This window comes from Cryptomeria japonica, chromosome 3 (genome assembly GCF_030272615.1).
Source record: "Cryptomeria japonica chromosome 3, Sugi_1.0, whole genome shotgun sequence".
NCBI classification, from domain to species: Eukaryota; Viridiplantae; Streptophyta; class Pinopsida; order Cupressales; family Cupressaceae; genus Cryptomeria; species Cryptomeria japonica.
The window spans coordinates 98,855,156-98,883,093 of record NC_081407.1 but is presented as its reverse complement, the minus strand read 5'-3'; the positions used below and the strand labels follow the sequence as shown (position 1 = coordinate 98,883,093).

The 27,938-nt window shown below is 35.5% G+C and overlaps 1 protein-coding gene and 1 long non-coding RNA gene across 2 annotated transcripts in view; one reads left to right on the top strand and one right to left on the bottom strand.

The window, feature by feature from the left end:
* Positions 1-523: 523 nt before the first annotated feature.
* LOC131046035 (uncharacterized) lies at positions 524-27,676 on the top strand. The gene is made up of 3 exons (XR_009105914.2): positions 524-1,028; positions 25,059-25,135; positions 27,238-27,676. It is a non-coding gene; the product is annotated as an uncharacterized LOC131046035 (long non-coding RNA).
* LOC131046034 (argininosuccinate synthase, chloroplastic) overlaps positions 3,553-27,938 on the bottom strand; it is a 30,989-nt gene continuing 6,603 nt past the window's right edge. Inside the window, 7 exon segments of the mRNA XM_059218083.1 lie at positions 3,553-4,501; positions 11,964-12,052; positions 12,468-12,653; positions 12,733-12,807; positions 13,879-14,061; positions 23,354-23,402; positions 25,637-25,775. Of these exon segments, the coding sequence (XP_059074066.1) occupies positions 3,946-4,501; positions 11,964-12,052; positions 12,468-12,653; positions 12,733-12,807; positions 13,879-14,061; positions 23,354-23,402; positions 25,637-25,775 (1,277 nt within the window). The 3' untranslated portion in view covers positions 3,553-3,945.

Genomic DNA, 27,938 nt, shown 5'->3' with positions numbered 1-27,938 from the left:
CACAATTACATTTACAATATTATATACAAACTTGTCTAAACAATATTATCAAATTTCAAAATATAAAATATTTTCATTTGCAAGATGTTCCAAGAATAAATAGAATGAAATTCTATCATAGCATGAAAGAAAATAAATTTATTTTCTACTTAAGCCTCAATAAAAGGTTTGAGATATACTTCAAGTTTGAGCATAATGCTTAGACTATTAATCCTAAGGTAATTTTGGAACAAGGTATTTATATTTGTTCTTGTTAAGTAAGATTTTAATAGAAAATTAAAAAGAAATTGAATTGCTTCTTTTATCGCACATAAAGACCTTCATAGTGAGAGGCAAGGACCATAGTGTCATGGTCATGTAAGGAAAATCTAAATAAAACCTACAAATATGTCAAAAATTAAAATTACAAATTATAATAGTTAATTAAAACATAAATTATAACTATAAAAAACATTGATGTGAAAGACATCCAAACATATTTTTTTCGTGGGGGTCCCAAGCTGAAAACCAAAAAGCATTGTCTAAAACGTTGTTAAAATGTAGAAAGGAATGTATAGGGAAATCATTGGTGTAAAGCAAACGAGAATTTCTTTGAACCTCATCGCTCGTAAACAAATTATTTCTTCTTTGTTCGTTCTTATTTTGTACATTGATCTTTACAAGATACTGATTTTAATAAAGCAAGCAGTTAAATTGTCACATCAAATTTCTAGCGTATGAAATGTGCACATTGTCTGTAATGTTTTGAAATCCTTGTACACCATTCCTTACAGAAACTTTTCTAGTTTAGGTTAAAGATCCCCTAATGACGTGCAAACACGTGATTATACCAGGGCATCAGAACGAATCAAGAGCATCGAAGGGGAGGAATTGTAGAAGAATTTTGGTCTTTATACAGGGTAATTGCCAGCGCGACGCAGAATTGTTATCGTTTTCTTTAAATTTATCCCGTGAAATAAGGCAGAGGGGAAGTTATGGAAGCAAATATTATTACCGAGAAGATTATTCCAGACAAGTAAATCTCGCAGGTGTGGATTATTTATTCCATTAAAACAAAATTTTAAGCGTGTCTACAGTTAGAAGCACAAATCCTGCAGAATGGACATTTACATTAATGCTTTTCTTGTGAAGGTTAGAATAAGATTATTCCAAACTACTGAACCAGTGAGAATCAAGATAATATTTTGTTTGTTACTGTTTTTTAATGAAGAAATTTCCATGTTCGCACTAGCAAAAACAGATCCTGATCTTTATGAGAAAATTATAGCATGTATTTGGTTTAATTTGGATTCATTAATTGGTAGTTTAGAAAATATCAATGCAATGGTATAGGGCCTTCGCCAATAGAGAAGTTTGACGTATAGATGACGCTTGAAAGAATAAAAACAGAATATTAAATACTACAGGGAAAGTCGATCCAATGACAATACCAATGGAAAAAATTAATTAATTAATATCTTTCATAATATTCAATGGTGATTAGGCATCTTTTAATTAATGGCGAATCTAGTCCTAACACTGTCCGGTAGTGAATGCCTTTATAAGCCATTGGAATGACCATAAACTTACAGCAGGGCCAATGCCTCCTCCAATTTTCTTTCTTATGCAGTATTCTTCCTACAATCGCCAGTTTTTCCAAGCAAATGTCATGCGATGATCCATGCGCCTGCTCTGCCGTGATACGGTCTCTATAAACGGCACGATGATTACCTGGCATATTGTTCTCAATTTTCGATACGTTAAGAGTTGATTAATTTTTCAGATGTTATTATTTCTTCACAGAAAATTAGGGCTGTTTACGGTCCTTTTCCAAAAACCCTCGTTTTGATTAATACTGTACGTAGTTTTAATAAACTTTGTTTGATTTCAAACACATTAGTAACCTATCGATTAAATTTCTTTCGTGTCATGTTTTAATCTTTTTAAGTGGTGGACTGCACAGAAATTATATTGAATATATGGCAAAGCTGTTGTAAACTAGGCGTAAATATTATTCTGTGAACTCATATGCCAATTTTTCATGAAAAACAATTTTATTGTATTTATGGAAGTACAGTCACTCAAAATGATTTACCATCACGAAATTCATTGCACGACTAAGGTACGCTGTCAAATTTCACCCCAGCTTCTTCTTCTTTCCATGTAAAATTTGGGCAACCCTTCCTTTCGTGACATTCAAAGAAAAAAAATAATTATATGTATTACACAACATATTACGGCACAATGTTTGCCAGCTTAGAACCAAATCGTTTCAAGGAATTTTTAACATAATTGTTACGGGTTAAAACCCAAGTTATTTCCTGCGAGGAGAGTTGTATCTTCCTAAAACGCATTCTAAAGAACAAGTGTATTTTATGACAACACCTAATTATGCCTTAAAAAAAATACTAATTTCCGGTGAAAAACATTGGAATGATTGAGGATCCCGATTCTTGTATAACAATATGTCCAATCCGTCGCCCATATCAATTATAGAATTTGTGTGAAGAAACACTACCACTCAGCAAGTGCAGCATTGTTCTCATACATTTCTTCTTCTTCTTAGCAAAGAAATTTGGATGCATTTCACAAACTAATCTAGGAATTTTCTCTTTCTTCCTTTTGACTCTTATTTATCATTATGTATATAGGACTCCAACCTGTTTAAATGAAGGAATAATAGCCTGCAATGTTAAGTGTTATTGTCAACATGTTATTAAATAAAATATTTTGGCAACCAACTTATTAATTCTTGCATACTTCCTTTTGGAGTTGTACGTCGCTGTATGTCAGGTTGTGTCAACGGTCATGATTGGCAATACAAATAACGAGTCAAATGTCTTAAGCATTAAGGATATTGTTATTACCAGTGCTTTGTATCCAGAGAGTACCCAATGTAATAAAGGTATCCCCTCATTCTTGTGTGTTATTATATTCATGACGTGTGATCTATCCACGCAAGTAGTATTCTTTGTTAGTGCAGCAATATGTTTTAATAAAGAGTACTTTATCTTCATTTGAGTTTGACTTTGGTTGTATATGTTCATGTTATGTCATTGAAATGCAAGAGTTTTCTTTGCAGAATTATAGGTCGGTCCGTGCATAAATTTACTTTATTGTTCATATTTGCACATAGGAACCTGTCCAACTTATAAAATGTTTCTTACACAGCATGTTATTTTTCCCTACAAATAGATTTTTTACCAACAACAAATTAAAAAAAAAATTAAAAATCAATGCCAACTGTTTTACCATATCAACCACTCGTTGAAAATAATTTTCAATAGCCAAGCAAATTTTTAAAAAACAAAATAAAACAGATAGTAATATTACCTTTCATCTAGGAGGCTTAATTTCAATAGTCTATCCATATGTTTATAGGCAAAGGCTCCTCAAAATATCAATGATCATATATAGATAGATGATCACTAATTATAGTACGAAAAAATTTAGTAATATTCTCTTATAGGATCAATTTTATCTTCTGTGTGTGCACATGTGCGTAACAGACATAATGCGGCACATCTTAGACCAAGTATACTAGGGCATTCAAAATCCAATAATAATAGGCCCTTCTCTAATTGCATCAGTTTAATACGTGATGCTTCTGCAACATATATTCAAGTCACGTATTAATAATTATTTCAGGTATACTGTTTTTACTCATATGGTTAAATGGAGATTGACACAAAACTACTGAATCTAAGCCAACCAAATTACCTCAAATTATTTGATGCTCTATGGAAACACTGCTTCCATAAAACTAATCATCTAGGGAGCCCCAAAAATGAAAAATGAAAAAGGCAAAATACTTGTAGAAAGTTTTCCAAATAACATAGCAAGCTAAACAAGCATGTTTGGAAAGGAAACTCCATAGTTCAGCAAGCCTGAGCCAAAATAGTACTGGTATGTGTCATTTCCTAGAAAGTAAGTACGAAATAGCATGGCAAAGATCCTTCTTTAACATTATATTCCATTTTGTTGCATAGCTCGAACTCTTATTGGAAGACCATAGAGACGAATGAAACCAGCAGCATCTGCTTGGTTGTAAATTCCACTACCCTCCTCAAAAGAGGATATATCTTGACGATATAAACTGTATGGACTAGTTCGACTTGCAATAGACAAAGAACCTTTGTAGAGCTTCAATACCACTGTTCCTGTAGTTGTCTCTATGATCTTTTCCATGAATGCATCCAATGAGTATTTTAATGGATCAAACCATCTACCTGCATAAATCAGCTCTGCATATTTTATAGCCAGGGTATCTTTAACCTGCATCATTTCTCTATCAAGTGTGAGGGATTCTAATTCTCGTACGGCTGCATTTAGAATTGTGCCTCCAGGAGTTTCATACACACCCCGGCTCTTCATGCCAACCAACCTATTCTCCACCATGTCAACACGTCCTATACCATGTCTTCCCCCAATTGTATTCAATTCTGCTAATAAATTTGCAGGAGAAAGTTCTTTTCCATTCAGGGAAACTGGTGTTCCGGATCTTATGCCTATCTTGACATATCTGCGACATCAAATTTTATTAAAGATAATATTAGATGATTTTTTTCCAATAAACAAGTGAAGCTTTAGAAAAAAGTGTTTCAAAAAGAGTTTTTTAAAACAATACTGTAAGTCTTCCAAAGATGCGAAGAGTGGCTTAAAGCTTTAAAAAGAGTTATACTAACATGTAAATCTTGCTAATCATAAACCAAACTGCAACAAAGGCTTCTTTGTTTAAAAGGAGATGAATAATCACATCAAAATAATTCATCCAAGTAGAAATAATAAGAAAAACAAATCCTGTACCTAAAAAGCAAGGAAACATATTAGTACAAAAGTAAATTTGAATAAGAATTTTTCAACAGAAGAAATTGTGACTTTCAGGGCTATCTTGACATGGTTGATACAGTTTGGCGATTCTCCCAACCTAAGTCACCAGGTTCAAATTCGAATTCGAAGTTCGACAGCTTTGAAATTCGAATGAAGTTCGATGAGGAAAAAATTCGAATTAAATTTGCCATATGTAATTTTTTTAATTTTTTAATAAATATATGTAATATATCTATAAAATTGCCTAAATAGTTTAACATTGATAAATAGATTTGAAATCATTACAAAAAGATGACACGTTTATAAAATATAAACCATAGGAAACATATGCTTTCACGATTGCAAAGATGTTCTTTTGTCAAAAAGGTACAATAACAATCAAAGACTTTAGAACTTTAAAATAACTCTAAGTCCTCAAGAGCACTTGGCTGGGAAGCCAAATCATCATCATCTGTATCACTACTCGGTTCATCATCCGCAAAGTCAGGCTCATCTGCATCTGGCATTGCTATGCCTTCAAGAGTTTGTTCTAAAGAAGTGTTCTTTGCTGATATGTTCATCAGCAATTTCAAATTGCTGCGAACATAAACAAGATCTCCCAACTTTCCAGTCAACAATTTGTTCCTCTTTTTGGAATGGATGTGGTCAAAGCAACTCCAGTTCCTCTCACAAGCTAATGAACTTGCTCCCTGACTCAAAATTCGAATAGCAAACCCTTGCAGTTCAGGAGTTGATGATCCATAAGTGGTCCACCATCTATATCCAGGCATACGTGGCGAGTCATATTTGGCTTCTTCCCCTCCAAACATCCCTTCTCCTCTCTTGTTATGCCAACTTTGATCTCTGATTAGTGCTGCAATTTCTAGATCTGGTACATACCTGCTAATGGCTTGGTAAAGCCCTGCCATGATTTCATTATCACCCCTTCTATCAATAGCAAACAACTTAGGCCCCAAAAAGCAAGCTCCTACATGTAAAGGTGTGTGCATCATTTTCCATCTGCAATCAACTGTCTCCCATATCTACATATATTCTACTTCTTCATTATTTAGTGCTTTTTGAATATAGATTCCTTACACCAGTCCATGCACAACCATCAACCATACGAAGCACATCAACAATTGGTTCACATACAAGCAAAACTTTTGCTGCACTTTCCCAGAAATTGTTGTTTAGGATGATTTGCTCTATGTTCTTCCCCTTGGGACCTTTAGAAAGCACTGAACTTTCCCACTAATTGGAACAAATAACAGATCTCAAAGCTGTTTTTTCTTCAACCACTCTTTTCAAAGTGATATAATATGAAGCAAATCTTGTTTCACAAGGCCTCAACAATTCCTTTGATGCATGTTGCCTATAAATACTCAATGTGAGACGATGATTCCGTATGAAATTTGCAACTGCTCTCCCTCTATGAATAGCTTCATTTACCCATGGGAATTTAGCCAAGTCATGAAGCAACAAATCGAGACAATGGTCTACACATGGGCTTCAATATATCTGTGGGTACTTCTCTACAATCAACCTCCCAGCTCCCACAATTTGTTGCACTATCAATTACCACTTGAACCACATTTTCCACCCCTACTTCAAGAATGGCTTCCTCTAATATTTGAAAAATATACTCTGAAGTTTTCTTGTGGTTCATGGTTTCAATGACTTTAAAAAACACAACACCTTCAGGACAAGACACCAAAACATTAATCAATGGCCTTTGACACATATCTAACCATCCATCACTCAATATAGTGCAACCTGTTTCCTTCCAAGTGGCTTTGACATCAGCTAATTTTTCAGTCACTCTATCTTTTGACCTCTACAAAAGAGTTGTCCTGATAGCCTCTGAACCTAGGGGTGTGTACCCTTTGCCAAACTCTGCAATTTTGTGAATTGCATTACGAAAATGTGGATTTCTTGCAACATTGAATAGAATAGCACTTGTGTAAAACAAATCAGCAACTACATCATCCACCTGTTGTTTCTCTACTGGTTTCCAAAAGTTGTTCAGTGTTCCACTCTGTTTTGATACGCTCACCGGTTTGGATTGCACAGAAGAGGAAGACATAATAGATGTGAATCTAGATATATCTCCTTCAATTCTTTGTTTCTTTTGTGCCTTTTTCATTTTGCCTACCATTGAAGCAGCCAACTCTTTCTCTAGAATAGCTTTAAGTTCTGGAGTCGCACCTATACATGCTTGAACACCTCCACCTGGACCCCCTATATTAGCAAGGAAGTGGTTCCTAAGCCTTGTTAAAGTTCCAATTATAGTTCCCTCACATAAATTACATTTGATGTGAGTTCCATTTCGAGTCACATGCTTCCATGCCTCAGAAGTTGATTTAAGAGGAGCCATTAAATGAAAATCTGCATGTTTGGAAAGAAAAATTAAAAAACAAAATAAACACTACATTTATTTCAACCTTTCAAAATAGAAATACTAAATTTTAATAAAATATTTATTAATATATTCTAAATGTTTTAACAAAAAATAAACAAATACTAATTTTTATTTTTTGTTTACTAAATTTATAAACAAAATAAAATAATAATACACTACATTCTTTTAAACAACACTATAAAAATTATTTATATTTTATTTTAACTTTTATAAACAAATAAAAATTAAAAATCAAATAATATAAATAATAAACAACATGTCAAAACAATTAATAATTTAATACAATAATATTAAACTATATATCATGTCTTAATAAAAACTAAACATTAAACAATATAATATTTTGTTTAAATAATATAATATTATAAACAATAAACAATACACAAAATAATGTCTATTTTGTATATTGTAATGTCACATTACAATATACAAAATAAACAAAATATTTTGTTTGAATAACCCTAAAAATATTAGTTCTATGATTCTATCCAATAAAAAAAAAATCTAACCTAAAAATTTCAGCGAAACCTACCTGGGCAAGGAGACTGCAGGGCGTCGAACACGACAGAACAGCAGCAGAGGTAGGGCGTCGAACACGGCAGAACGGTGGCAGCGGTAGGGCGTCGAACACGGTGGCAGAGGGCCAAGGCAAACTCACTGCATCGAACAAGACAACAGAGGCAAACTCACTATGTCGCTTCCTTCGGCTTCCACACTTCTCCCACGACTTCCTTCGGCTTCCACACTTCTCCAGTGATGACTCATGACGGATTGAAGATTGTGGGTTTCTAAAGCTCATTTATAACAAAAAAACCGAAAAAACCCTAAAATCGCGATTAAAAAATATTTACTTTTTTCAATATATGAATTTAAACGAATTTTATACTCCGTTTTAAAGTTCGGCAAATTTCGAACTTCAAGGAAGAAATTCGGCCGAACCTGGTGACTTAGCTCCCAACCATAGAAATGGCCAAAAATCATTTCTTGCTAAAGTGTCAAGAATTCACAAAAAATATTGTGATACTTCTATTAAAAACTGGTCAATGATATTTTCACCAAGAAAATACTGATTAAAAATCCAATAAATTCTGATATTTGAGTAATATTTTTGTTTTTTACCCTATGTTGTGCCTGTGCCTGTAGATCATGCATTTGTTCCTTTCTGAAAACCTGTTTAGAACTGGTAGTATCAAAATGAATGTAAGATGTCTAGTAGATAGGGAGGAAGACAAAATGCAGCTAGGCACAGGACGATTGAGAATCTCAACATTGGTGAAATATATTCTCATTTATGGCCTTCAACAGATGTTGTAAAATTCACGCCTGTTGCAAAGATTATCAAATTGTGACACTGCCTGGCATCGCCTACGACACAAATACATCTCCATAAGAAAGATGCAGGAAAAGGGTACTATAATAATGTTGATCTCTCTAGTCTAAGACAGATTGAGATACAATGCATACCAAAATATTAATTATTAAACCCAGCCAGATCTCCATTTTTTGGACTGGCCAGGTTTGTCTGATCCAGTACACACTATTCAATTCCTAAAGAAATTGTAGTGATTTTTTTTCTTGTTTGAAAATTACCGATTCCGAAATATTTTTGACCCCTCGAACAAATCAAATATTTTGAACATGATAAGCTGTATCGTATACTTCAATCTATCCATCCTACAGCCCATCCTAATCCGATGATTCCATACAGAAATGCAGGACAAACATAGTTAATGACATGAGGAGAGGGTAGAAGATGCTTAAAACTTCCAACTTCTATACAAGATAGACATAATTGTGTGTTATTATTAACAAATGTCCAGAGACATTTTTATTAATCATATCATGAAACCGCCAACATGAGAAACGAAAGCAATAGTGTAAAACAATAAGACGGGAGGAGTATGGGACCTGCACTTTATCTTGACTATCAAGATTGACAACAAAATTTAAATATTGCTTTCAAAATTGAGATCTCAGCCTCAGGTTTCAACAGTGTTACTGTTAAAATCCAAATTTTGATAATTACCATTTTCATATAAATTTAAATCAGTAAACTATATTTGATTTTTTTAATGTAATTAGCTCATGGCCTTGTGAATGAAACTACAGTGTAACTTAATCGGTCTAGTGAAAATAAAATTATTTCCCTTTCAAATTGCCAAAAAAAAAAGTAAAAAATTAATACTTATTGGCAACAACATTATGCTCCTTCCAAATTCCCCGTAGGATTTGAATTAAGCTCAAGAAGATGTAAATCTATGATCCTAAAGGCAGGCATTAAAGATGTTCTGTCTGAAGTTTAAAGAGTCTGCAGGCATAGAGCCTAGTCATGTCCCCACCAAACTGAGAAGTCGCGGCAGTATTGATTACATAACATCAAAGGCTTTAAACTGTATTCCAGACGGTTTGCTTATAATGTTGAGACATGGACCAGCTAGGACTCGAACCTAGGACCTTCCATATGCTGCTGGAGTGCTCTACCACTGAGCTACTGGCCCCTCTTGGACCAGTCCATCGTCGGTCCGGGTGTGGCTTATTTCCAACACCAACACCCCCCCTTAAGCTACACCTCTCGTGTGCTTGGGGCTCCTAGCCTGGACCTGGCTCTGATACCATGTTGAGACATGGACCAGCTAGGACTCAAACCTAGGACCTTCCATACGCTGCTGGAGTGCTCTACCACTGAGCTACTGGCCCCTCTTGGACCAGTCCATCATCGGTCCGGGTGTGGCTTATTTCCAACACCAACATATAAGATAACACCAGTTTAAATAAGAAAGACATTTAATATTTGTCTGAGGGAAATAATGATCATTGAATTAAATAAAGAAAATAGTTCAAGACCAATTCCTAGAATAAAAGATAATTAAAATATAATCAATGCTCAAGGGTTGTGACCCTTTCAAAAGGGCAATGATAATGAAGAGGCATGACTTCTCCCTGATATTGGATGATATAAAAGGGAGAAGAATTCATTTGAAATGGGGCATAAGAAGGAGATATTCTCAGAGTACTAAGTATCACACATTAAGTCAGGAAATAGAGCAGCGAATTTCCTAATCAAGAATCACTAGTGAATATCGACTGAGTCTTAACCAATAAATGCAATTAGATAAGTTATGGAAGGGGTGCGATCAACTAATCATTCTTTACAAGTTTAAGGGAGGGTATGATTGCCAAAAGGCAAGAGGTACGACCTCTCCCAAGCACCCTTCCCATTCAAGGGCGGAGATATATAAAGACCAGCCATCACATGCCAAGGAGGGCATAGAGACACAGGAGAAGATAGATCGCACAAGCAAGCAAGTTCGGTATTTAGACAAAGCATTCTGATTACTTACTAGTATCATATCTGTATGCTGTTATGATCCACAGTCACAGAATTACAGTCATAGAGGAACAATATTAAATAACTTCATCAATCATAAGACAACTGGTACAAATAACATAAGCAGGTTAATATACTGAATACTGATTTACAATTAATGGTAACTTACACAATCAAATAAATACTATCTCAGCAATTATTACTATTAGTAATCTCACGCAATGAATACAAGATGTATACAATAATATGAAAGGCTATGTAATGAATCATGGATTCTAAATTCCTTAGGAACATGCTGATAAAAATATAAAGTATTTAAATCAGAATTACAGTACTTACTTGTGAGGGAGGCAGTGAAGGTGTAATAGAGAGGTTACGAGAGACTCGTAAGTTGGCTGTCCTAGAACAACCCCAGAGGCGTCTAGGACCTTGAGAGCACTTACCTTGAGGAGTCTAGCAACCTGGTTACAGCCTCATCCCAAACTCACAAGGAAGTAAGCCATGAAGAAGGTTGATATATGAGGAGATCAGTTAGAGTCACCAAGTGGAGCAAGAAGGTTGAAGGAAACAACCACTCTTGGGCTTGGGTAGAGAGACTCTAAAGCAGTCCTCATAATATCCCCCTTCCAAACATCATGTCTATATAAATTGGAATTCATATCATAATGTAAATCTTGCATGCTTATTTATCAAAGGAATGTATCTATTTGCATTATTATGTGCAGGACTCTACATTTAATCTTATGTTTCTAAGTTGACAAGGTATAATATTTAACCCTAATTATGCAATTTATGATTCATAGGTCAGAATTTAGAAGGGGACATTACGAATCTAGCAAGGAAGGGGCAAATATTGGAAGAGGATGAATATATTTATTATTTATTTATGCTTTTGTAGAGTGATCTGTTTGACTTTAAAATACAACTTGCAAACTCTACCATTATCATTTTGTATGGCTTTGTACATTTTAAGAAATTGTATAAATTTACGCAATCAACATAAGATTAGTAAATATGTCTATGTTGTTACATTCAAATTTATAGTTCTTGTCCAAAAAATTGTGATACAATGGTAAAGAAAATTCAGAAGAATGACCCCCAAAGTCCAAAAAATTACATTAAAATAATCTGCACATTTATTAACACATCCAAGACTGGGTCTTGTTCCTTCCAAAACTAGTCTCAGCCCGGTAATGTTCCCAGTTACCCTTGACAGAAAAAGATGTGAAACACTACATTTAAATTTCATTTTTTGCAATTTTCTACAATTCCGTTCCAAGATTCGAACAACATAAACTTGTTCAACTCATTGTTTTCATAAATTATTGCTTGCAGAATATCTAAATCATTATCTGCATAGAACTTAAGTGCCCAAAGTATTTATAAATAAAATAGCATCTCAAAAGATGGTATGTAGAAACTCACTCTGCTACATTTGGTGCTTTCTCTGGGTCCACTGTCATCAGAAACATGTCACTCTGTGGTTCATTAGCTGGATCTTCAAGGATATCTCCCTAAAATATAACAAAGTTACAAACAATACCTTTATTATTTGCCAGTTAAAATCTTGATATTTGTAAAACTGGAAAAAGTTAATGTGTTCTGCTAAAGTTCACATAATCCAACAGATACATAAAAAGAAAATTAGCCAGATGATACATTGCATTAAGGTTGATAATTTAACATTGAAGCTACCAAAAAAATGACAGATCTCAAAATAATAGATAAACCATCTTTGAGGGTACAAAAGCCTTCAATGCAAACACACTTAATAGATGCATTAACCAAGGCGGTTGATATATATGGTCACCACAGTACTCAATGCACATGTTCGTATGAATGCAGTTATAAAGCTCATTGTGCCTAAGTGAAGCTACAGCTCTTTGCAAGCACCTCGCAGAAAAACAAGAGGAAAGAAATTCATATCACCTCATGACTAAGATGCCATAGGTTTCGATCTCTGCTGTAAATTGATTTCTTAGTTACTGGAACAGGAACTCTATGTCTCTTAGCATACTCAATGGCATCTTCTCTTCCTTTTATATCCCACTAACGCCAAGGTGCCACAACATTCAGCTTTGGATTTAGTGCAAAGAAAGATAACTCAAACCTAACCTGCAGTAAAGACAACACTTCGATTTAGCTTATATGAAAAGCCAGCAATTCTTAAAACTAAATCCCTACATAACCAAACCTGATCATTTCCTTTTCCTGTGCATCCATGTGCAACTGCATCTGCCCCAACTTCTCTAGCAACATCCACCATAGCCTACAAATGTACGTGAAACTGTAAGCGTATAAGAAATAGGTATATTTGTTTAAAAGCTATTTCTGACAGTTATCAATGCTAGAATAGTTTTTCCTTGAATTATTAACAAATTTGGATTACATATTTATTCCCTCCTAGCAACTATTAGAATGAGTGCAAAAGCCTCGACTGCTATGGAGACCGGAAATTTAAAAAATAATAGGAAGAAAGACATGGCTGCTCCAATCTTTGATATTCTCAGACTTTATCTGACAAGATATTGACCTCCACAGTAGTACATACCATAAAGGCAACTATCTGTATCCAAAAAATTTCAGCAAATCAAAAGATAAAGACATTTTCAACTTAACATGATAAATTAGGAAAAATCTAGGAAAATCTCAGACAAGAGTTAGAATATAGAAACTTATGAGCAGATAACATCTTCTCTCACAAAATACAATTAAATTTTTTTCCAACATTCAAGCTCTTCACTTACAAAGCACACAAATAACTATAACCAAAATAAATAAAATTGATAATATTAGCGATAAATGGACAAAAATAACCAAAATACGCTAGCAATCATATGAGCATCAAACAACATATAAACAATACTTCTTGGGAGTTGACCCATCAAACACCAAATACATTAAAAAGCAAGACCATCCAAAAAATAACATCCAAAGACAAACAAAAAGGCCAAGCTTTGTCAAAAGTTCAACTGAAATTGTCTGAAGAAGTTTCAATATATGGCTGACAATAAATAACCAAAGTTGATTTAGTGCTATTGTTATATTAGTAACTACAGATAGTCCAAAAAAGCGTATTTAGATGTTTTAGAATTTAAATAATGCGTTGAAAATGTGGGTTGCTTTTTTTTTGTGTTAGCCAGTCCTAGTATGATACCATACTAGGGTACACGATATCTGCATAAAAACAATGCGTTGAAAATGTGCACTGCTTGTCTTTCGTGTGTTAGCCAGTCCTAGTATGAGACCATCAAAGGGTACACGATATCTGCATGAAAACTGTGACTTGACATACTAAACGAAAATATATGTATAGTAACTTGTGAAAATTAAAACTGACCTTTGCAATGACAGGTCGGGCCATTGATGTTCCTAGCAAATACTTTCTTTCATAACTTGCACCAGCTCGCAAACATGGAAAGACATAATCTCTCACAAATTCTTCTTTCAGATCCCGAATGATAAGTTGGCTTGCACCACTGGCCGTAGCCTTTTCTTCTAAGCCTTCAGTTTCACCAAGCCCCTTCAAAATAAAAGTCCACATACATAAGTTAGAATATTAAATTTGTGGAAATACCTCTGACAATCCCAACTTTGCAACAACCACACTTGCCACCTATATGACCCATGTTGCTATTGTCAGATTATAGAATCTCACAATCAAAAACTAAATATTCTTGCACGCCAAAGAGCAAACATCTTTAGCTTTCTCACAGATGACACTATTGTCAGATTATCAGCACCTAACTTAAAAACCAAAATTAATATATTTATGCAAACATACAGGCCAATTTATATTTCTCATAACAAAAAATCTTGCTAGCAATCAATATGCTTCATATTCAAACTATAACCAAACTAAAAAAAATTGATGATATGACCAAAACCATTATTTAAGTGAGATGATTAACACCAATAAATTGGTGGAGTGGAACAAGAACACAAACAATACCGCAGATTATATAGTTTTTAACTTTTTAAGTCTATAATGCCTATAGACCAAACTTCCATAAACCAACAGTCTAATATTTAGAATTATGTATATCAATGACCAAAGATAAGCAACATGTAGAGAAGATAATACAGAAAATTAATCTGGAAGGGGCAAGATGAAAAAATCTTCTGATGGAAATGGACTTGCATATGGGAAATTTTGTGTTCTTAGGCATTCTATTTTCTTTTCATGCATTTTTTTGTTGATTTACAGTAATATATTATGCACAAAATAAATAAATAAATGCCTTATTAGATTGATAAGCCAGCATGCTTTGATTAATAAATTGATAAGCCAGCATGCTTTGATTGATAAATTCTATTTTTTCTCTAAGGTGCTGGCTGTCAATCATGTAGTATTTTTCTAGTTATGCCCCAAGCTGCATCCCATGAGAAAACGCCCAACTTTGTATTGTGTTTTCTAAGCTTCCTTAAATTTGATCTAGCAGATTTCCCCCATAAGTTCCCTGATGTATTGCATCCACAAATTTAAAGGAGGGTTGTTGATTCTTAGTTTATTGGCAAATGCTCCTATTATTCTGCAGTTTTATATTCATGAAGTAATTGCATTCAAAGTCTTTCCTTACCATTTGTTTAGAAACAATATCAGATTTCCAAGAGAGCCAAACATGTTGGAACATGATATTTGTGTAACAATGTGTTGTGACCATTTCACACATCGCCCCATTAGAATGGGGACCCCCTCTTTCTCGCTTTTGTTTTGCCTGTTCTTTTCTCTGCTTTTAGGGTTTTTGAGTGAGTGAGTTGTCTGTCTGGGCTAGGGCTAAACCTTAGGGGTTTCTTTTGAATGTTTTTTCAAGCCGAGTCCAGGCAAATTTTGAAAGTTGTTAAGCGTCCTCCTGAGGAGTGAGATTGAGACGATAGGGTAAGCCTATCAGGAAAGTCAGATAGGTCTCGGGTTAAGTCTAGATTCAGGGTTTTTGGGGTAAAATCCAAATTTTGTCTAAGTGTTAGCATTTTGAAGGTGAAATTGTGTGTTCTTGCCTAGGTAAATTTTGATCAAATTTTGGAGGCAAGATGATGCCTGAAACAAAGAAATCGCTCCTGTCCCTTGCTGAGGGCCCAGGGCGAAATTCATTCTAAGTGCAATTTCTTGTTTTTGATAGCCTTGCTAACTGGTTCCTGGCCTTGAAAATGACCTAACTCTACCTTGTGAAGTAATTGGAGACTTAAATTTTGGATGAATTAGCCATTAAGGATGAAATCGCTCCTGTCCCTTGCTCAGGGTCCAGGGCGAAAATGTTATTTAATGCATATTTGTCACTGACTTTTCTATTTTGTTTTGTGCAGGGTCTCAGCAGAGATGATTGGACATGACTCGATGCTTCTAAAGATTTTGAAGGCATGAAAATGATGAATTTTGGAGGTTAAGGGAAAAATCGCTCCTGTCCCTTATTGAGGGCCCAGGGCGAAATTTTGAATTCCCTCATCTGGCAGTGAAAAAGGACCAAGTGTTGGATATGATTGGAAAACAAGTGACTTTCTCCACCTGCCTGAAGGAGTTTTTGCTCGAGGTGATGAAGGATTTTGTTGGAATCATCAAGTTCGCTCCTGTCCTTCTCCAAGGGTCCAGGGCGAAAAAGCTTATTTGAGTCATTCTTGACCTTGTTTGGTCAAATTGAAACATCAAAGGCATGGTGGAGGACGAAATGAACGTGATAGAGCATCCAGACTTGATTAAAGACAATGAAATGATGGAGTTTCGCCTAGAAGGGTAATTTCGCTCCTGTCCCTCACCAAGGGTCCAAGGCAAAATTCTTTATATACACATTTTTAGACCTTCTGTGGACTGGAACTCTTATTCATGGCGTGTAACAAGATGAAATCTTCCCTAGCAAAGACATTTCATGATGAAAAAAGAAGCATTTTGGCCTAGAAGGCAAAGTTCGCTCCTGTCCCTCACTGAAGGTCCGGAGCTTGATTTTCAAATTTACACTGTTCTTGTAGGATCAAAGTGATTTTATGATTGGAAGAGATCAAGGAAAACATGTTTTGTCCATTGAATATAATTTGAGTAGTCAGCAAAGGAGGAAATCAACCCAAATGACAAAAGGCGCTCCTATCCCTTGCTAAAGGTCCAGAGTGATTTTCTAAAAAGTGCAATTTTCTTGCAAGGACGAAGCAAGTTTTGTGATTGAAATGAATGGAAGAAGGCGTGTTGTGCCCGTTGAAGATAATTTGGAGGGCTAACAAAGGACGGATAAACTTGAAATTGCAAAATTGCTCCTGTCCCTCTCTAAGGGACCAGGGCGAAAAACCTAATATCCAACCTTTCTCTCCAAGTTTGGACAAATCTAAGCCAAGGCGCAAGTTTGAAGCAATGTTTGAAATGCCTTGAAGTGGAATTGAGATGCAAGGATTACAAATTTTGATGACAATTTGCAAATTCGCTCTTGTCCCTCACCAAGGGTCCAGGGCGAAATTTCTAAGTGTGCCCACTTTCCTTGCATTTCGAGATAACTTTTTTGTTTCCAAGACTCAAGAGGGAGTGAAGTGTGATATTCTACGCCTTGAGGGTAATTTGAAGATTGAAGTGATTAAGAATTTGTGCAAAAGACTTAAGATCGCTCCTGTCCCTTACTGAAGGTCCAGGGCGATTTTTACAAAACCAATAACTTCCCTCCAAGATTACGCTAAGGCAAGGTTGTGCAAGGATGGAAAATGTCTTCTAAAGCATGGTGAACAAAGATTTGACTTCAAAACTTGATAATCCTAGGCTAAAATGCAAAAGTCGCTCCTGTCCTTCACTGGAGGCCCAGGGCGAAAATCTTTGGAGAACCTATTTTGCCTTGCAAAAACAAGTTAAGCATGCATAGAATGGATGAAAGGGATCATTGCTTACCCCACAACGAGAATCGACAAATAAAAGGTGAAGGATTAAGACCAAAAGTGAAAAATCGCTCCTGTCCCTCTCTGAGGGTCCAGGGCGAAAAAGTCCTAAAGGCACTTTCCTCCTAGAGATCAAGTGGAATTAAACTCAAAACTCCAATTAAAAATGCCATTTTAAATGCCTAGATGAAGTCTTGAACAAGGAAAATAAGGAATGCAAGGCCAAAATTGAAAGTTCGCTCTTGTCCCTCTCCAAGGGTCCAGAGCGAAGTTATTGGCATTTTTTTTATTTTTGCCATATTTGAGCATTGATATCCTCCCAAATTGCATTAGATGCCAAATTGCTAACTTCGAAATATTTAGAAAAATTAAAATTAAATTGGCATTTAATAAAAGACGCATTGGCATTTAATAAATTAATTTTGGGCCTCAAAAAATCGAATTTTTATTATAAAGGCATTTAAAATTAATTTTTGTGAAATTAAAATTAAAAATGGAGCGCTTGAGGGCTTATTTTTATTTATTTTATCAAGTCGGCCTCTCCTTTTTGCAATTTTATTTATTTTTTAGGCCTATTTTGCCAAGTCGGCCTATGGGGAAGCAAAGTGGTGAGCGCCCTATATAATAGGGGTGTTTTGAGCAAGTTTAATCAATCATTCACTCATTGCTTCAAGTGCCAATTTGGAGAGCAAGAAGGAGGGTGCGAAATCTGGTCTATTTGGAGCGAATCTATCTCAAGTGTTGGAGGCCAGAAGGAGGTGGAGTTGATTCTTGTGAAGACTAAAGGAGGCGCATTTTGCTCAAGGGAGAACTTTGATCTACATTTTGCCTAGCGAATTCTCCTATTTTTGCATCATTTCTTAGAGTTAGTACTCAAGTGGAGGTATGGCGTAATCACCTTAGCACCATTGTTGAAGATTTGAATTTTGCGCTTTGTTTTGAAAACTCTAAGATTGATGTAGTTAATTAGGAAATGATAACTCAAGATTTATCATGAAGTTTCCTAATTAAAATCTTAAATCTTCCTTTCTACTTTATATTTCTACGCTTTAAAATATATTACTCATTATGAAATGTTGTGTAGGTGTCAAGATGGCGACTCCAAAGGCAGGAGCATCTACTAGTCGTCCAGCTCTCATGAAGGAAGATCAGAGGAATGAAGAATTGGAGACCCGGATCGTGTCCAAGTGGAGCAATATTGGAGATACCAACTTGGGAAACTTCAGTGTGAAGAAGTTTCGAGAGGTCCCTTACATTGGCAAGCCATCACCTGTCGCAAAGAGAATAATTGAAAGTGGCATCATTAAGGCGGCCGGTTTCCCTCCAGCAGTCCAGTGTCATGAGCTGATGATCAAGTGTGCCCGTCATTATGACTCACAATCAAGATCGATCGTATCCAAGGACGGAAACACTTTGGCTTACCTTTCAGAGGAGGCTATAAGTGAAGCTCTCCATCTTCCAGAGCATAAAGATATGATTTACAAAAGCCTAGAAGGAGCCAGGTCAATGTATGAAGATGATCCCGACACTTGCTTGAATATCATCAATAAGAATTGGTTACTCAAAAGTCGTCCTCACCTGAGCAAGATTCCCAACACACCACATAGGATCGACTTCCAAGAGGAGTACAGAGATTTGATAACTTTGCTCAATCGAGTTACAGGGGCTCCTCAAGCCTTCTACTTTGAGAAGTGGATGTTCTACTTCATCCAAGTGATAGTTCAAGGGAAAGGAACGATTCATTGGGCTAGAATTATTAGCCATTGCCTGGATGTGCAGTTACGAAGACTAAAGCCTACCAAGTCGTTTCACATGAGCTCATACATCATATATGCCTTGATTAGGAGTTTCGAATATGCAGGGCTACCTCACAGAGGAGTGATCAGAAGAGGACCCGGGGAAGTGAGAGTTTGTGACTCTTATGTTCATTTGCATCATCCTCCTAGAGGTGACTACAAGTTAGTCAATGACACCTTCACGATGAACATCACTAGGATATTGCAAGGTGGGATTCACAATCGACTATCTCTGGATGCACAGGAGCTTTTGAAGAGGTATGGTGCTTGGTTCATCCAGTTTCAAAAGTTTACATATATCAGAGTTCATGGGTGTCCTTCACCTCCCTACATGTTGCCAAGGTATCCGACAAACAGGATAGTGCTACTCGAGGTGACTAGGCAGTTGGCAGCTTATGCGAAGGCATTCAGACACAGGCATGGAAATGGAATTCCCGTGCCCATCATATTGGGGAATTCAGTTGAGGTATGTCCTAATGCTCAAGCCTTGGATGATGCAAAGAGGGAATTGGCTTTATATTCATTCACGTTCTTTGCCTTGAGGGAGAATTTCGATCCTTATGTTATATGGAAGAGACAACTGGTAGGAAATACAAGCACGAATTTCAGGTAGAGGACTTTTGGATGAATCTCTCAAGTGATTTAGAAGTGAAAAGAAAGATGCATTCTAGATTACCTTTAGATTTCATCAGGAAATGCAAAATTTACAGAGTGGTCGATCAAGTTCAGGACAGTGGCAGACATCTCCAGTCATCCTATGATAGAGAAGACAAAGCAGTGAAGATAGATTGGAACGAGCCTGAGGTTTGAGACTTGAGAGCTTTGATGGCCTCAGTTTTGTCACGTACTCGCAGATGGGTGGATGTACAACATCAAAAGTTAAGAGAACAGAACATACCAATGACTTTTACTTTGGAGAAAAAACCAGAAGAAGGAGGAGCAAGCGCAAGTGAAGGCAATTCTCATCCTAGAGGCACAAAGAGGAAAGAAAGACCTGAGAAAAGAGAGCCCTCCAAGAAGAAGCAAGAGGCCAATCGAGATCGCTCATCAGGCACATCTTCTCGACATGAAAAAAGGACAAGTCAAGTTGAAGGACAAGAAAAGACGGTGCCTGAGGTTGATGAATCTATGGAGTCAATGGTACAGAATGATAAACCTGAAAAGGGGCAACCACCTCAACATTCATCAAGTCAATCTCCCCAAGTCGATGAGCTACATGAAGAGAAGAATGATGATGAAGTGACATCCCCTCTCCGAGAAGACGAACCATTGCTTAAGGAAATACAAGTTAGAGAGACAAGATCCGCCATTCCAGATTGGTTGAAGGAGAGACTGACAAGGGTGATTGTGATTGAAGATGAAGATGATGTAATTGACTTAGAGAGCCTTATAGGAAATTCTCAAGAGGCAACGGAGAAGAAGAAGGCCACCAAGATGTCCAAGGTGATCAGAGAGGAGACAGGATCTAGGAAATTGCAGATAGCTACACCAATAGTGGACAAGTATGAAGGTGAAATTCTTGTAGAAGAATATGATGTAGAAACGTTTGAGCTTGGTCCACTCACTGCTGAACAAGCACTGGATGAGGCAATCGATTCGTTTGAAGCACTTAAAGACAAGCTTAAGGAAGAAATGGAAAAGAATAGAAAGCTTGAGAGAGAGAGAGGTGCTTGGAGAGATTACTTTAGCCATCTCAATCAGCCCTTGGGACGTCAGGATCCAACAGTGTCTCCTGTGCAAGCACTTCCCCTTGAATCGGTTGGTGAGGCAGAAAGAGTCAAGAGCTTGGTTCAGCTTATGAGCTCTTGGATTGACAAATCCCACACAGTAGCCGTTGAATTTACAACAAGAATGATGCAGACAATCCACCGAGCTATCCAGGTCCTTGAGATCGTCCACAACCTAATGATAACAGTAGCCGCTTTCGCTCACACTAGAGATGTTATCATTCCTGTTCTGCAAGTAATCAGGCAAACACCAAGGAAGATCCTAGCACAAGAAAAGATAATGGATGGAGGAGCTCATAATTTACTTCAGTGATCAACTCTACTCCAGATGAAAGAGGTTCTTTTCGAGGACATCAGCACCAAATGCAATCAAGTTGAGGGCATCATCCATCCAATTCAAGATAAGGTGTTTGAAGTGTTGTGTACCATTCTTGGCAGGAGGATCGAAGTTGAGACAGATGTGGACCTTCAAGAGTTGGAAGAAAGAGTCAAGGTCATCTTTTGCAAAGATGAGAATGTCATCATAGATGAGCAACGAGATCTAATGTTCACTACTATGCTCCTGATTGAGAAGATCAAAGAACTCGAACCTGGATGGGAAGCTGCTCTTCTCAAGGCCTTTGATCAGGTTATCCACTTGGAGGAGCGAATGAGGAATCTTCCCGAAATTCCTATTGCTGAGATTGAAGGAATTGTGTCCAAATTTGTTGCATATGCTAAGAAAGAACATTGGAAGGGGAATAAGGTTCTAGAAGAGAGGTTGTTATAAAATGATGTGGCATCTTAATTATCATTGGTCTATGTTTCCTCGATTTTTGTGCCAATTAAATATTTGGCTATGCATTTAATAATGTTCAACTAAAAGGGGAACTTTTTGTAACAAACCCTAATTAGGGTTTAGGTGTCAAAATCTCAGCCATTGATCTTCTTTTGATCTGGGCCGTTCATTGTAATTGAGGATGCTATATATACCCTCACTCATTTTCATTTTGTCATAATTAGAAATTAGAAGATTAGAGATTAGATATTAAGGAGATAGTTAGAGCTTTTGGAGAGAAGAAAGTTATTTTGTAGCAAGATTGAGTATTGAAGAAAGAATTTCAAACAATTGTTGTCTATTTTGGCTTTGAGATCAATAAAATATTGAAGTTATGATGTTTTATTGCAATTCTTGTGGCTATCTTCATGGTTGTTTACTTTCTTGAATCATTCTCGGTCGAAGTAGTATTTAAGTTTGAAGGACTAAGTGTTGGACTTGATCTTTGGTGAGATTCACGTTCCAAACCACTAGCTTCTTACTGATTGTAAGGACGCCTTGTGTGGTCAACTGAAGATATTTGGATTGCTTGAAACTTCAATCATTATTGAACTATTGATATGTATCTTTATGGTAGTATCTATAATTCTTGATGATTTGAAAAATCACTAATCACCTTAGAAGATCGCATCAATTCCAGTAGAGTTGTAATTCCTTGGCAATACTGAAATTGGTAGAATCTTACCAAGTCTAGCCTACATTGAGTTATTCTTAGGATTAGACTAGAATTCATCTCTTACAAACCCTATCTTTTGATCTTTTTTGAGAACCTGTTAGCTTTAGGAAAATCCTGTTCCTACGAATCGAAAACGTAAGGCCCCTTGAAGAAACAGCATTTACAATGACCACTGGTGCTTATCCACACGTAGAGATCCTACAACGAAGAACCTTGAAGTCATCCTGATTGATCCTTTTTCGCGATATCTTCAGCATTCAGAGACTTTACTCAAGAGAGGATAAGGTACCCTTGGGTATTTTATTCTATGTTTGATAGTGTACAAAATACACGTCAACACAATGCCAAACTATTCATTAAAAGCTTTTAAATTTAAAATGAAAGAGAGCATATTTATAGGAATTTGTAGGTAACCAGAAATTCTTGAAAACCTATTTGATGATTTAGAATCCAAGGAAATATATCTTGTGATTTTTTGAGCTTTAGGCCAATGCAATTTGTTTAGCTAAATGCATATATATACAATAATAGTAACAGTACCATCTGACTTACCTTCTGAATTCATCAAGCATTTCTAAGCAGGAATTTCATTGTAATTAAATTGTTATTTTTGAGAAGGGATGACAATCATTGATGCCAAAACAATTAAGCACATTAAAAACCAGAAAGGTAAGAATTGAGATATTACATCTAATATTCAGAACATTCTTAGGAGCATTAGAGCAGAATAGAAAGGTCGCAGATGAAAATGCATGTCAGTAGTGGGTGCAGTCCATAAATATGGAGAAGAAATCACAAATGCATCAGATTAAAATTCACAACAGGAAAGCTTTAACATTGGTTAACCGTTAAAGTATGAAATCCTTCAAGACTACCCAGCAACAAACACACAATAGGGATTCGTGGTATAATGCCACCATATTTCCAACAGGCACAAATATATAACACGTGCATACCTGGCCAATATCTGCAGTAAAACATACGACATCACAGCCATAGTTTTCCCTGAAAAACAGCACATAGGAGTCAACAAGCTACCAACTCATCACTAACTACATATTTTTTTATTACTTTATTTAATTAAAGAAAGAAAACTAAATAACTATAGCATGATCCATCTAGATCGTAGTAGTATTACACACAAGAAAAAAGTGATTAACCCCAAGAAATCACAACCCACCACCTATGCTGTATTGTTTCTCAAGTTTTTCAAAAACTACTTTGAAACTTTGAATTGTTATACATCTCTTCTGGCTACATTTTGCACTTAAATACAAAGATAAAAAAGCAAAGGTGAGATTAACCTTTTTGGTAAAGGGAGAAGGTCTTAGAGTTAAACATTGAATAGATCTCTCTTAGACGATAAATTTTTGACCACAATGAGGTTTTTATTTCTATTTTCACAAGGAGTTTTCTTTTAATTTAAACCCTGATGAGAGTTTAGGTTAAAAAAGATAGAGTTGCACCTGAAATATGAAGTCATGCTTCATAATATAAACCCTCTTAGGTGAATGTAAGATAAAAAATTTAAGCCATATAAATAACTTATCAACAACATTTTTCATATGTAAAACATATGCTTTTATCTATACACAATATATTCCACATGAAATTAAATTTTTGTTTTCCCCCCTCATTTTTTAGAAATAGTACATACTTATTTATTTTCCGTCTTTTTGCTGAGTTTTTCCCATATTAAACCCAAGAAATTGAATTCCATTTATACTTTTATAATGCTGTGTACGCCCAACATTTGTATGTTTTCCATGTCTTTGGTAAAACATTTATTTGAGCACCCAAGTTGCATGCACAACCCTTAGGCTTGATAATGACATGGGTTTTTATTGGTTGAAACCGGAACATGTTACTGTTATAACGTGTTCACATTACCAAAAACACATCTGAGCCTTAACATGAGCACATTATAACAAATGCTCATTATACTTTGTGGAACATTGGCACATTTTGGCTAAATATGAACATTTGGCCACTTTTTAACCCCCTATCTTTGTGCGCATACACTCCTAGCATGACTTCTTACATTTTAGTAGGAGTTGATGCACCTCTAGGGACATCTCTTGCCAATAATGTTTAGTGAATTGTTTTTTTGGCCTCGAATTTCGACTTCCTTTATGTGGGGGATGACATAGTTATCATAAAATGAAATCATGTTTTGTTAGTTTGTCGAACTGACTGTTTTGTTAATTAACTTATTAGCTTTGGGTTAGTTGTTCATGTTTTTCTGTAGCAAATCCCAACAGTTAACTGAGGACTGTTGGTCCCTTTTTATATTGAATAATCATATACAGGGAAAGTGTCCGATCTAAGCATGATCTTCCCTAATCTACTCGTTCTAAAGTAAACGAAGCTTCTGTTGTGTTATATTTTGATAACTATCTGTTATGCACTATTATTTCCTATCATTGCATGTAATCGATACTCTATCCAAATAGAAAGAAAAAATGATGCAATCATAAGATATAAGTTTGATGCTGCAACAATAAATATAGATTATTACTACACTAGTCACTACAAGTATCCTTGACACACTAAAAGTTGTCATGCCCTGTTTTACTTGCCCAACAAACTCAAACTAATTGTTTGCTGATGAAGAGAATGTTCTTAGCTGCCAAGCTGACATCATAATCACTGTTGTTGCAGATGATGATCAAAACATTACCGCATCCACTATCGATATCGGATAGAGGCAGTCAATTATGCCACCCATTAATGGCAAGGTAATCAATACAACCATTCTTGCATGACACACTTTTGTTTTCATTTCTTATGAGTCATCATATCACTTCAACTATGAGCATACTAGTAGTCCTGATTGTTATAGGTGACAAATCCATCATTTGTTATCCAATTTCTTACAGCTTTATTACTGATGTACTCAAACATTAAAACATTCTAGCTCTTCAAATTTGTTTGCATATGTAGGAAAAGAATGCATTTCACGGACATGTTTACAAAACATTTGAAAACAAGAAGTAATATCCAGCCAAGTAAATGTCATCGTAAATAGTAGCATGCTAATTATATAATAGAAACCGCAGAAACAAAATGGAAGGCAGATTCTACTCACTTTAAAGACACACAATTGAATACGTTTGATTATAACTTGTGCCTTGCATTGAACAATTACACATCCTATTATTCGCAGGTGGGTAGTAAATGATATATAGCAACCAAACCATTTGCAGCATTAAGAAGCCAAGTTAAAGCAAGAAACAAACCTCAGCCAAGGAACGATCACTGACGTGTCTAATCCACCACTATAGGCCAGAACCACTTTATTTAATTTTCCACGGATTCCTCCATTTCTTTCCTTTGGTGCTTCTGTCCTTTCTTCGGCAACTAATGCCACTTTAGTTGCTGCAATTCAAAATTCAATATCGGTAACTGCAACTCTGAAATCTTAAAATAAGTTCTAAACAAGGACATAACGGTAGAAAAGCCATGGCAAATGTTAGCGAAACTCTGACACAGCACTTTCTATTCTGAGAAAAAAACAATTGCAAATTTAAAATATATCAAAAATTAAAATTAAAAACCCATACAGAATAGATTCTGGCAACAGTCATTTCAGTAAACTAAGATAGACAACTTTGATACAGTACCTTTTAATTAGAAGTTTGAGATAAAAAAAACAGATGACTTATGATACAACATATTATTTGCACTTTCATAGAATTCACAAAGGAAAATCCATATGATGCTACCATTACCCTCTAAGTACAATGTATTATTCATCATCCCTAATAAATGCCTTTTCTCCCCTGGATCAGAACCCCCGTGTTTTGCGTGCGTTCTGGGTGTCGCGATTTTTTGGAGCTTTTTTCTGCCCGCGTTTTGTTGCCTGGGCGTTGTGTTTTTTTCGCACCGTTTCTGAGCCGCGACGGATTTTTGGCGACGCCTTCTGTTTTACTCCCGGTCTGCTCCCTTTCCTGCATTTCTCGGATCATATATCACGCAAGGTATCAACCAAGAATAATGTGGCAGAGAATATGTTCTTATTCGTTTTTTTTGGGCGTCGAATTTCTCATGTATGGTGGGACGTGAGTTTCTGTGAGCCCGACTCACGTCTGGATATTCCGGCCTCTTGAACTGGTTTTGCAGCAGCTGTGTTTTTTTTATAATTTTTTTGGCTTCCCAAAAAAACAAATTATCTGTTTAGGGTTTTTAAATTTTTTTGGTCCCAAAAAAAAAATATTTTTGAGTTTTTATAATAAAAATTTTGTAAAAAAAAAATTATTTTTCTGGGTTTTACTAATTTTTTTTACAAAAATTATTATTCCGATTTTCTAATTTTTTTTTCCACAAAAAATCATGGGAGGGATTTAATAATTTTTTCCTTAAAAAATAATTTTTGGGTTTTAATAATCTTTTTCTTTAAAAATTATTTTTGGCGTTTATAATTTTTTCCCTTAAAAAATTATTTTTGGTTTTCACGATTTTTTCTTCAAAAATTGTTTGTTGGTTTTCACGATTTTTTTCTTAAAAATTGTTCATGGGGGTTTCAAATTTTTTTTTTAAATTATTATCTGTAATTCGTGAAATTAACATGGGATGTTAGTTATTCTGGTTTTTCGATTTTTTCCTCAAAAATCATGAATTCTCTTTTGGAGGTTCCTATTTTAGGGTTTGACGTTTTTTTTCCCACAAAAATCATGGTTTGTTGCAATTTGTTTTCGGTCGCACCTGATGTCGTTGGGAAACATCTGCAACTGTTGTATCTTGCAGTCTATTTTAGAGTTGCTAGAGTGATCAATGCTCAATGCTCTTCTATAAAAGTTTTTGCGGTTTTTGCTAAAATCGTGTTTGTTGCTCATTGTAGGGTTTGCTGATTTTTCTTCAAAATAGTGGTTTCAAGCTTTTGAGGATTACATCAAGTTGGACGGCTTCTAATACTCTTGGTCGTTAACATTCTGCAGATCATGAGAGGGTCTCCATAACATCAAAGTGTTCTTTGTATTTGTGATCAAAATACCCACAGTGTCTTCTATAGGGTATTGAGTGTGATGACCATTAGGGAGGGTATTAAAATAATATTTTATATATTCTAGATAATGGTCATCATAGTTGTCGTATTAGTGTAACTATTGCTTCTTTAATTAGAAGGCCTAGTTAGCTTTTCTGTTTTTAGCTTTTTAAGTGTATTTAGCATTTTAGTTTCAGTTAAACGGTTTGTTCTTTTTAGAACATTGTCATGTAAACCTCTATATATACGATTATCTAAGTAATTAATTTTTCAATTTGTATAAAATACAAAATGCAAAATCCATGTATGACCTTTACAATAGAACTTTTCCAATTTTGTAAAAAAAATTCATAAGGCATTGTTCATATGCAATGCCTCTTTGCTAGAGGTTTAAGATGCTCATGTGTCAATGACAGAATCATAGAATTAAAATAAAACTTAATCTAGAACAGCAAATACACATTGGCTAGTTTAAGTGGACTCTAATCTCATTTGGTTCATGCCAATATGGATATTGCATGTTTAGCATTGTTGTTTTGAATTTTTTAAGAAAAAGA